The sequence below is a fragment of the Phoenix dactylifera genome, unplaced genomic scaffold (genome assembly GCF_009389715.1).
Source record: "Phoenix dactylifera cultivar Barhee BC4 unplaced genomic scaffold, palm_55x_up_171113_PBpolish2nd_filt_p 000051F, whole genome shotgun sequence".
In the NCBI taxonomy this organism is placed as follows: Eukaryota; Viridiplantae; Streptophyta; class Magnoliopsida; order Arecales; family Arecaceae; genus Phoenix; species Phoenix dactylifera.
The window spans coordinates 1083842-1096026 of NW_024067670.1; the positions used below are offsets into that span (position 1 = coordinate 1083842).

Consider the following 12185-nt stretch of genomic DNA (forward strand, 5'->3'; position numbering starts at 1 on the left):
AAATAAATTGAGTGATGAGTTGCTCTATAAATAGAGGGATTGTGAGGAGGTGCTCACGAATGGAAGAGGAGACAGATTTTGACAGGTGCTCGGGGCTTGGCACGTTGAGGTGTGCTGCTACGACGGCTTTCTGGCTAAATTAAACCTAGAATATTGGAGCATAGATTCTACCACCGACAGGCTCTCTTTAGCTTCATAAGGAGCATTCTACCACCAAATTTGAGCAGCCTTCTTTGTTTTTATTAATATCTTGTAATCCTCTCAGAGTTGAGGCCTTGTCCCATGGACATGGGCAATTTTGCCGAACCAGATAAAATTTGGTGTGCCGTATCGCTTAATTTTTTTATTATTTTATTATTATTTCTTCTTCTCCTAGGTCATAAATAACACCCTCACCCTCACCCTCCCAGCACACCGTAGCCTTGTTTCGTTCAGCCAACACAGACTGAAGCCGTATAATTTATAAAGCTGACTCTGACATAGTTGTTATGCACCCAAGCAAGATTCTCTCAATCTCAGTCTCCACAAAAGGGACAACCGTGCATGTACATAAACCAAATCCATTAGGTAGCAGTAACCATTTTACATCTGAGCACAGCAGCATATGATGCACAGCTAGACAATTCAGATAGGGGAAAAGAGAAGCAGACAAAATTGCTTGGATAGAGACTAATGCCTTATTGCATCTACGTGCAGTATACATACACACACACACGCACACACACACACACACACATATCCTATATACTGCACACACACACATCTCATGAGAGCAATTATAAGTCAAATAGCTCCATACGAGGAATATTATAGTTAATCTATGTCACTACCTAATAGAAAGAACAAAAGGATTTACCACTGCCGGTTCTTGGATGGGCTTGGCTAGTGCTGACCGAAGGCAGTGTCATAGTAGTAGCTCCTCTTAACCTCCTCTGGAGGGATGAAGTAGTCGGCAGACAGGCCAGGCACATTGAAGACCACATCATCAATTCCCCACATCTCCTCCATCCTCGTCACCACCGAGTCGTCCTTCACCCCGACACCAAACCTCACCAAGTTCACGGTGGTCCGGCCCGAGTGGGCGATCATAACGCCGTCCACCGCTCGGTAGTCTTCGATGCTTGATGCTATGGTGGTCTCCCAAAACGTTGCTTGGGATCCCGGGGTTTGGATCCGTGTCAATTGGGAGTCCTCGAGATAAACTAGTAAGCCACTGCGCTGGCTGAAGTACCCCACCATTACGTGTTTGACGATATCTGCAGTGCTATCGCTCCGATTCAACAAGGCCGAACGGTCGACTTCTAATTTCAGCACGAAACATTCTTCGTCACCGATGTGCTTCTCTCCAATGTGTTCGGAAGGGGAGAACACTGCCGCAATGGTCACGGGGTCTAATCCCTGTAGTAGGTAAGTTTTGAACAAATCAAGACCAGATCTCAGTGAATGATTAGCAGAAAATTATTCAGAAATCATAGGTTGTTCTCTGCATAAAAAAAGAATGAAAAAATAAAGAAAAAAAAATGATGTTTAGCAAATATTTGTGATATTTGTATGCAGTGGTTAATTTAATAAGTTGCTTCCCAAGAGAGAGAAAATTACTTAAGCGACTAGAGACCTCTAGATCCTGTGTTCATCCATTTTATGCTTGAAGGAACTGTCACCTAAACTCTCCTGTGAAGAGAAAACAGAGTACATGAACTAATATAAACATGCACTAGTTAGATGAAGGCTTTGTTTCGATCTTCATAAAGAAAAATAGAGACAGAAAACAACACTGCTCTTTGGGAAGATTACAATATCTGAACTAAATAAAAAGGAGGAAAAAACCACAGATGGCACTCCTGGTGGAAACCAGTACAATAGTTAGCATAAAAGAGACTCATGTGATGGAGTACTATACAATAAAAGCAAATCCTAGCATAACTTTATGAAAAGCAGTCAAGAATATGATCTCGTAAAGATAGTTCATATGATCTTTTAACGCTTTGTCACAAAAAAAAAGAAAAGAATGATAGTTCACATGCCTACATACTTTCTAACCTAAAGCTCTCCTACCATCGTGCGAGAATCCAGTTGAGCTGCATAGCACTCGGCCAGAAAGCCAGCAGAATAGGTAAAAAGAAAAGCAGCGAGAAAAAAGAGAAGAAGATCAAAAGAAAAAGCTGCCCACTTGCCTGAAGTGCTCGCCGGAGGGGCCGAACTCCGCCCCGTGCCGCATGAGCCCCGAGCCACGGGGTGCGGCGCCAGGCCACCTCGCCGTCGCTGCCTGCCGCGATCTGGTGGCCTGAGAACGCGAGGTCGACGAGCCACATGTCGGGGACCAGCTGCCACACAACGAAGCATCCTTTGTGCTGATCTCCTGCCGCCAAGCTCAGCCCGTTCTCGTCCATCATGACCACCTTCACTCTGCCGGAAGCGAACATGCTCTTCACGGTCCCCTCTATCTTTGCGCACCCGGTCGTCGCCCGGAATTGCTGGATTATGTACTGGGCCGAGGAGGCCACCTATTTCATGAACATTAAAACCAACCCATGAAATAAATAAAGATGACCACAAACAATTGCATACAATTTGTGTATCAAAAAGATTACGTTGTGAGGTTGCTTGGAGAGGATGGAGACGGGGGAGAGGGGACAGCCGAGGACGCTGAGGAGAATTTTGAGATCGGATCTCTTAGGGGATAGGAGGGGCAAATGGCTCTTTAGCCACCTGTGGAAGGAGTGGCTCCTCTTGGACAAGCTCTTGGAGTCCTCTTCGCTACTGGGCTCCTCTGTTAGAGGAGCAAGCCGGGCCATTTGCTCTTCTTTTTGTTGGTCGTCTCTCTCTCTCTCTCTCTCTCTCTCTCTCTCTCTCTCTCTCTATCTATCTATCTCCTTTCTCTCTATGGGAACTGGAACTTGGAAGGGCTGCGGTGGTTGTTATAGGAATATGATTGGAAGGTGACCGGTCCCCTCCTTTGCTCCCTGTTTGTCACAGGCTTGGGGGCTTTTCTTTTGCTTATATGGAACGAGGGGGGAGTTTTCTGGGGCACAGAAGGGTGGGGTCCAATTGGTAGATAAGAAGAGAGGGCTTTTAAGGCAGGCAAAGCCATGGAGTTGGGCGAGAGGTCGAAATCTTGGTAATAATGTAACGGAGGTTGTGGAGTGGAGTGGAGTTTGGTAAAATTGGTGACTCAATGAGGTGCGTCTGAGGGAAGGGAAAGGGAAAGATGCCGCGCAAGGAGAGAAATCTTATGGGATTTCAATGACTTGGGAACGGAAAGTGAGGCTGGCCAACAGATTCAAGGGAGAATCTGTGACGAGTTGGTGACTCACCTATGGATGGAGGGGAACTGTGAAGGTAACGCATACAGAATTGACTTTAAATGAAGTGATAATTAAGAGGAAAAAAAAGAGAAAAAACACGTGAGATCCAAGGGGCAGAACCGTATCCGTTGTCTTCTGATGATAATGGTGGTGCAGTGAGCAGGACAGTGGCACAGCTTCTGGTTGCGTCCTAAGGAGGACCTGAAGCAGAATTGTCAGGATTTGGTAGGCTGACAATATAAGCAGATAGCCGTCCAAGGGAGGAGTAATATGCTTCGGGCGTCAGTCGAACGATTCGTTTACCATGAGGCAAGAGGTGATTGATGAGATTTGCAGGATTTGCTGCCAAACTTCGGATTAGTTGATTACAGAGTTATCAAATCAACAGTCATGAACCTAATATCTTTTTGTATGTGCATAAAGATCTTGAAGCATTGACATTGTCAGAGGTCTAATCAGTGTCCTCAAGCTAATCTAGCATTGTTGTGCCACTTTATGATTTAGATTATTTTCCATGAATTTTACTGCCTTTTGTGATCTACAATAATTATTTTATGCGACAGAACAAAGAAATTTTGCATGGTGTTTTGGCACCATGTAGCATTTTTTGATAAAGATTTATTAGTAGTTATGTAACCTGATGAGTGCACTGCTCTACCGTGATGCACCTATGGTGTGTAACTAAGCTGAGCTTGATTGAGATCAGGCTGGATGAAGCTTGGTTTGAAATGTACTCCTAGCTTGAACTTTGGGAAAAATCTTAATTTGTTTACCATTGTTTTAAGCTCCATTTGAGCTTACTTCGGAAACAAGCCAAACACGATTCTATTTGATCAACTTGATTGTTCAGCCAAAATCCTTTCTGACCAAGTTGGATGAGTTGGTGAACAGTGAGTGACTAGTTTCTACTTGAATAAGTATGCTCGGATCGGTTTGGTTGGAGGTCAAAATCCGACCTACAAATAGGAGAGAAATACTGAATGTTGCTAGACTTGATTCAGTGGGGAGATCTCCGATGCCTAAGTTAGGCTGAGTTTTAAGAAACAATAGGAATCTAACAAAGCTATGTATAGTAGAGTAAGAGAGAAAATGGCATACCTCAAGATCCTTCGGATTTTGCATACACCAAATTATCTTTAAGTTAACTGTAGACTTTCTCAAAGTAGATAATAACAAGGTATGTGCAAGCATTTAAGCTCAAGTAGTGGTGGAGGAAACCATAATAGGATTCTACCATGGCCTTATCATTTTCTATATCCTTAAAGATCTTGAATAGATTAACTAAATTCACCATTCTTCCTTCAATAGCACCAAATTATCTTTTAACTTCAGTGAAGACCTATGCTAAGTAAATAGGCACAATGTTCGCTCTTTTTCTCTCCTTTCTTATGTGCATAAATCCATTCCACGGCAGGTAGAGTCACATCAAAAGGATAAAAAGATGGTACATAGACCATAGAGTCATCCATAATACATATCATTTATAGCGTCATTTATCATCCATAATACATATCCAAAACATGACGCCAACAAAAAGTCACACAAATAACACACATATATCCAAGATATATAAAGCTTAAATCTAGAAGCAAAAGAAGCTCTAATCCTCATTAGATAAAGAATATATCTTTTGATAAGCAGATGATATAGACAATGTACCGGCTCTCTCACTTACAATCCTAGTAGAAAACCCAACACTGGTGAAGGGACAAAAAGTTCCGAAAGATGATGCCTGGAACGGATAGTAACTAGGTTGACTAGGCTGATTAGGAGGCCTAATGGTGGTAGTAGAGATCCTAGGTGCAGCAAAAACTTTAGCAGAAGCATTAATGGCCTAAAGTTGTCCGATCAATCTACCCATAGTCTGAAGAAGAAAAGCAATATCTGATGTGACTGAGTTGCTCGAGCCTCTCATATCTTCTCATAGCCTCTCATATCTTCTCATCGCTGCCAACTGCCAAACTCCATCAAGCCTCGTAGACTCCCAACCTCTATAATTAGCTTTGATAACTGAATGCTCTCATCCTGATTAGAACAAGCTGTTCATTTTTGTCCTCTCATCCCATGTTCTAGATCCATCATTCTCCCACATAATCTAGTGACCAAAGTCTAAAGATAAGAAAGCTCAATGTTCTACTTGATTAACATCTGAGTGATACTAGAAATATGAGGCATAACAGTTATATTCGATGAAAGAGCCATAGAAGAACCCTTTGCACTCTCCCCCTACGTTGGAGCTCTAGCTACTGGCACAATAGCAGTCACCTATGGTCCTAAGCTAATCATCATCCAGCCTGAATGATGTCAGTCATGAGATGCTCTCTAGCTGGTGAGTTTGTAATGCAAACTAAAAAAGCATCAGCAAAATCTCTTCCAAAAGTATTAAAGGGTACAACTCTGTTGTCGCTTACTATTTTGACTCACCTCTGATGGTGGAAACTCCAACCTCCTGCTTTGTAGAAAATAGAACTCATGATTGGGTCCGCTGGATCTGCCCTCTCTAGGAGGAGATGGTGGTGTCTCCGCCTCAACCCTGTCCTCATTTTCGTTATGTCGCCCAAATCTTTTCCTCTTGACCTAATGACCATTTATCTTGCTATATCCCATCTGACGTAGTGTACGATCATTATATATTAGAATACATCAACTCATGAGTGGTCTTCCCCTCAAAATCAACATCATACTGCTTGAATACTAGGGAGAGAACTATACGGGAAGACAACGAGGTTTTTGACCGAGTCAGAGCCTCATGCATCTACTACAACATCAGAGCGTGTAAATTCAGAGGATTCCCTCTAATAATATGGTACATAACACGTATGTCCCGCTCAGATACAAACTCAAATCTTCTTATCTTTAGGAAGAAGATCCTATTAACAACATAGTAGAGTAGTCTCATCTCAATATTTCCACCTTCTCATATTTTGTGACATCCTCCCTACCCAAAATAAACTGAACCTAATGCCCCTCTTCTCCAACCTGTCCAAGAGTGGGCCACGGCCGAGCATATGGATAAGGCATCCGAACACATGGCTATCTAGCTCAATCTCAACCCGAGTCCTAACTAGGACCACATTACCTATCCCGAACTTAAGGTTGTGGTAAAGCTCATGTACAAGGCTTGGATAAGTAGGCACCCTAAGGCTACACATATACTCCCTCCTAGACTCCTAATTCCCTCCCTAATAGTGAATCCCTCACTCTCCAAAAATGCAAAATCGATGTTCCTACCTATAGTATACAAGTAGCAAGGGAAACCTCATTATGCATCTTCTATAAGGGACATGGCTCTAAATGGTAGGAAAAATGAAGTCCAACTCGAGGAGGTGAAGAACACTTAGCCATTTTCTTCTTTCTCGTCTCGTCTTCATGGGCTTGGGAAGACTTTTTTCTTTGAGGTATCTTCTTTTTCAGAGTCATGGGAAACTAATCGGATGCTTGAAGCCCAAGAAAACAAGATGGAAATGATAGATCTGAAGGATAGAGAGAAGAGGAGTTCGATTTTGGTCATTTGGAGGGAAAGAGGAATAGTTTGGGAAGGAAAGAAATGAGGGAAGAAAGGTCGGCTCGGCTTTAAATGAGGCCTCAACCTATAAGTGTTCGACCTAATATGAGGGGTCGATCGCCCACGAGGATTCGACCTAAGATGAGGGGTCGGCCCCTAAGTCGACCCCCAATTGGCGGGAAAGTAGGAGTCGACTCCTCCACTTGCTGCCTACTAGGGGTGGATCTAGAGGTCGAGTCCTAACATTCCATAGAACATGAGGTCGACCCCCCGTGCCAGAGGTTGATTCTACCATTCCGAGGTCAACAAATAAGGTTTTCTATGCTCAGGAAACCTCAAAAATAAAGATCTAAATAAAGAGAAATGGTCCAAGAGCTTAATTTTCATCGAACTAAGAAGAAGTTTGAATAAATATCTAGAGATTGAGGTTAGGCAAATGGATCGCAAATTCCTAATTTTCTTCTAATCTCACTAAGTCTATCTTCGCTAAAGGGCTTGGTAAAAATGTCAGCTAATTGTCTATCGGTACAAACAAAGTCATACATCATTTTTCTTATGAAATAATATTTTATCACAATATGTAGTTCTTAAATGTTGAATAAAATTTTTAATTAAATTTATTGCACTTATATTATCACATCTTATAGATAGTTTAATAAGTTTAATACCATAATCCTTAAGTTGCTACTTAATTCATAAAATTTGAGCACAACAACTTCGGGCTATAATATAATCGGCCTCGGTCGTAGACAATGCAACCAAATTTTAGTTCTTACTAAACTAAGAGATTAAGTTAATTTTTAGAAATTGGCAAGTTGCATTAGTGCTTTTTCTATCTATTATTCAACCAACAAATTCTGCATCTGAATTTCCAATTAGACTAATTAAAGATTGCTTTGACTACCATAAACCAAGATTTTGATTGCCATTTAAATATCTTAGAATTATTTTAACAGTAATTAAGTGAGATTCTTTATGATTAGCATAAAATCTAGCACACATATAAACAATAAACGTAATATCTTGTCTACTAGCAATAAAATAAAGTAAACAACCTATCATACCTCTATAAAATTTTAAATCTATACTTTTACCATGCTCATCTTTATCTAACTTACATGAAGGGCTCATCGGAGTGCCAATGTGCTTGTCCTTCTCCATGCCAAACTACTTCAAACTCTCTCTTGCGCACTTGCTTTGGCTAATGGAGATCCCTTCCTTCATTTGATTTGGACCCCAATGAAAAAAGTAGCTTCTTCCATTATGCTCATCTCGAACTCTTCATGCATGAGCTTAGCAAAATCTCAATACGAAGCTTCGTTAGAAACACCAAAAATAATATCATCTACATAAATTTGTACGATCAAAATATCATATTTTTTTCTTTTTATGGAAGGTGTTGTATCTACATTACTTCTTGCAAATTCATTTTCTAACAAAAATTTACTTGATCTTTCGTACCATACCTGAGATGTTTGTTTCAAACTATCCAAATCTTTGTTCAATTTAAAAACATAGTTTGGAAATTCATGATTTTCAAAGCTGGAAAATTGTTCTCCATATACTTTTTCACCAAATATAATAATTTAGAAAAGTACTTTTAACATCCATTTGAAATAATTCAAAATTTATGTAATATGCAAAAGCATGCAACAATCTAACAGCTTCTTATCCAGCAACCGAAGCAAAAATTTTATCAAAATCCATTCTTCTTCTTGGTTATAGCCTCAAACAACTAATTTAACTTATTTTTTATTAAATTATCATTTTGATCCCATTTATTTCTAAATACCCATTTTGTTCCAATTACCAAATGGTCTTTAGGTCTATCTATTAAGGTCTAAATATTATTTCTTTCAAATTGATTAAGTTCCTCTAGCATTGCATTAATCCAATTATGATCCTTTTCGGCCTCACCTATAGTCTTTGGTTCTATTTGAGAAACAAAAGCTAAATGATTACATACACCTCTAAGTGAAGATCTAGTCCTTACCTCATATGATGGATCCCCTATAATAAATTCATTTGGGTGAATATGCACATAACTCCATTTGCTAGTTAAATCATGTCTATCTTGAGGTTGTTCTTGCTGATTTTGTTGATCTTCATTATCTTTATCTTCATTTTCATTTCTATCCTTATGTTCTTTTTTATCTTGCACCGTGATATCCTTCAATGTGAGCTCCTTCATTTCTTTCTCAAATGGATCTCAATATTATCAAAAGCTTTCTTTCTTCTTTGATAGAAGGTCATTAGCCTCATCAAATATGATATGAAAAACTCTTCTACTACTAAAATCCTTTTATTGAATACTCTATATGCTTTGCTAGGGGACAAAGTCCTTTTATTGAATACTCTATATGCTTTGCTAGGGGACGAATATCCAAAAAAAATTACTTCATCGAATTTTGCATCAAGCTTTCCTAATCTTTCTTTGACATTGTTCAAAATAAAGCATCAACAACCAAATGCATGAAAATACCCAATATAATAGTTTTCTACCTTTCCAAAGCTCATAGGGTATATTCTTAAAAATCGGTCGGATCAAAGTATGATTTAAAATATAACATACTGTGTTAATTGCCTTAGCCCAAAAAAATTTTGGAAGATTGCTTCACACAATATAGTACAAGCCATTTTCTCTAAAATTATTTTTTTTCTAATACCCCATTTTGTTAAGGTGTTTTGAGTACAGAAAAATTATATTCAATTTCATTTTCATTGTAAAACGTTTCAAAATCTTGATTTTCAAATTTAGTTCCATGGTCACTACAAATACTTAAAATCAGTAATAAACCTTTTTAATTTGAAACCTTTGGATATAACTTAGTGAAAGATGAAAATGCTTAATCTTTATGTATTAAAAACAAAATTTAAGTAAAACGATAAAAGTCATCAACAATCACAAAATCATAATGTTTAACCCCTATGCTACTGGTCCTAATGGGTTCAAACAAATTCAAATGCAATAATTGCAATGGTCTACAAGTTGAAGTCATACTCTTTGCTGTAAAAAAGACTCTAGTTTATTTTTCTAATTGACATGCATCACATATTCTATCTTTTCAAATTTCAATTTAGATAATCCTACAATAAGATCCTTTTTGATAAGTTTTAGAGTTAAATCCATGCTTATAATTTACGATACCATAACAAACTACTCTCATTGATTTTGTCATTTATTGTAACTAGACATTGCATATTTTAGACGGATATATCATCTAGATCAACCTTGTAAACATTGTCATGTCTACGTCCAATGAACTTTATGCCATTAATAAAAAGGACTAGAAACAATACAAATAAGCATATTTTAGACGGATAGATCATCTAGATCAACCTTGTAAACATTGCCATGTCTATATCCAATGAACTTTATGCCATTAACAAAAAACTAGAAACAATACAAATAAAAGATTCAAATACAACATTAAAACCTTTATCATATAATTGACTAATACTAAATAAATTATGTTTAAGACCATCTGCTAACAAAACATTATCAATAAAGGTAGAGGGAGTCATACCAATGTTATCAATTCTAATAATTTTTCGTTTGTCATTATTGCCAAAGGTGACCATCCCTTCATCTTTTATCTCAACAGTGATGAACTGAAATCCATCACCTATCATGTGCCTTGAACAACTGCTATCAAGATACCGTTTTCTTTTCATCCCATGGACTACAAGACACACCTATAACCAAAAATTTAAGTTTTAATTCTAGATACCTAAGCTTTATTGAATGTTTTTTGGTTAGTCATTTTGGAACCTATACTTTTTCTATAAGAGTTTTACTATAACTTTTAAAATTGCATGCATTAGATTTATATCCTAATGTACCACAACTGAAAAGAGTAATATTCAACAAACTATTATTGAAAGCTTTAACAAAAATATTTTTCAGAAATTTCTGCTTTTTCTACAGGTTATAACTAGTACTAGCCTTGTAATATATTACTCTTTGATTATGTAAAATTATGTGAAGTTTTTCAACTTAAAGTGAATTTACCCATAAAAGGTTTCAACCTGTCTAATCCCTTCTTTAAATTCTGATTTTCTTCAATTAATAGCATCTTTTCCTTTAAAATTTCTTCATTTCCATTAGGCAAATAAAGATTTTCATTTTCAGATCTTTATTCTTTAGTCCTAGCCTCTTTAGCTCATCTAAAATATCATAAAAGACTTCTTGAAGTTCATCAAAAGTAAAATCATTTATATGTTCAAAACTTATTTTATATTTGTGGGCCATGAGAGACAAGTTGGCTACATCATGAGTGTCATCATCCAAGCACAAATCATCAGTATCACTCTATGTAACAATCATTCCTTTCTTCTTTGCTTCTTAGGAGCTTTCTTGAGTTGTGGGTAGTCCGCTTTGAACTTACCAAGCTTTTTACATTTCATAGCATACAAGTGGCTCCTCCTTTTCCTTTTCTTTGCTAGCCTTCCTCTTAACCATTCATCTCTTCCTCATTCCTTGCCATTCTCTCCTCATGAATGTTCAAAAAAATTTGGTAATTAGTGTCATTTCTTTGTCGTCATCTCCATTTTAGATTCGTCTATTTCATCCTCTTCTTGTTCTATGGACTTTAGAGAAATAATGTTCTTCTTCTCTGATTCATCTTCATGGTGTTGCTTCATGGTTAGCTTGTGCGTCATCAGCAAACCAAAGAGCTCCTCCAATAGTATATTGTTGAGATAATTTGCTTCTTGAATTGACGTAACCTTTGCCTCCTACAATCTTGGCAATGATCCAAATATTTTTTTCATAAGATCAATGTTAGAGTAAGACTCATCAAGACTTTTCAGACGATTGATAATATCATAAAATAAATAAATATTTCCATAATTGACTCATTAGATTTTATTTTAAAAAGCTCATATTTATGTACAAACAAATTGATTTTTGATTCTTTGACTTGGTTAGTGCTTTCGTAAGTTACCTCTAGCCTATTCAAAATCTCTTTTATAAATTATAAGTTGAAATTCTATTAAATTCATTTGCATCCAAAGAGCATTACAAGATATTCATGGTTTTTGTAATAAGCTGGCCTATTTTCTTATCAAACTCATCCAATTTGCTTTTGGGCTTGGGAGAGTGCATACCATCAATTAATTTTGTGGGTATGTGTGGTCCATTAATTATGATGCCCTACATATCGTAATTGAGTGCTTGAATAAAAATTTTCATGCATGCTTACCAATAGGTGTAGTTTGTGCCATTGAAAAGAGAAGGTCTATAATTGGATTATCGCTCAACAAGACAATCATTGATCTTTTAACTCTTGACGATTAGATCAATGAGAGGCTAGAATAGCAAGCTCTAATACTACTTTTTAATTAGCGAAGCAACCCAAGAAGGGAGGTAAATT

At 37.7% G+C, this 12185-nt stretch overlaps 1 protein-coding gene across 1 annotated transcript; it reads right to left on the reverse strand.

The window, feature by feature from the left end:
- Positions 1-633: 633 nt before the first annotated feature.
- Positions 634-2968, reverse strand: LOC103696394. Its single transcript, XM_039116084.1, has 3 exons — positions 2592-2968; positions 2175-2504; positions 634-1398 (listed from the first exon to the last, which is right to left on the reverse strand). The coding sequence occupies exons 1-3, from the start codon at positions 2793-2795 to the stop codon at positions 883-885; spliced, it is 1050 nt and encodes a 349-aa protein (XP_038972012.1). The 5' UTR covers positions 2796-2968; the 3' UTR covers positions 634-882.
- Positions 2969-12185: the final 9217 nt, after the last annotated feature.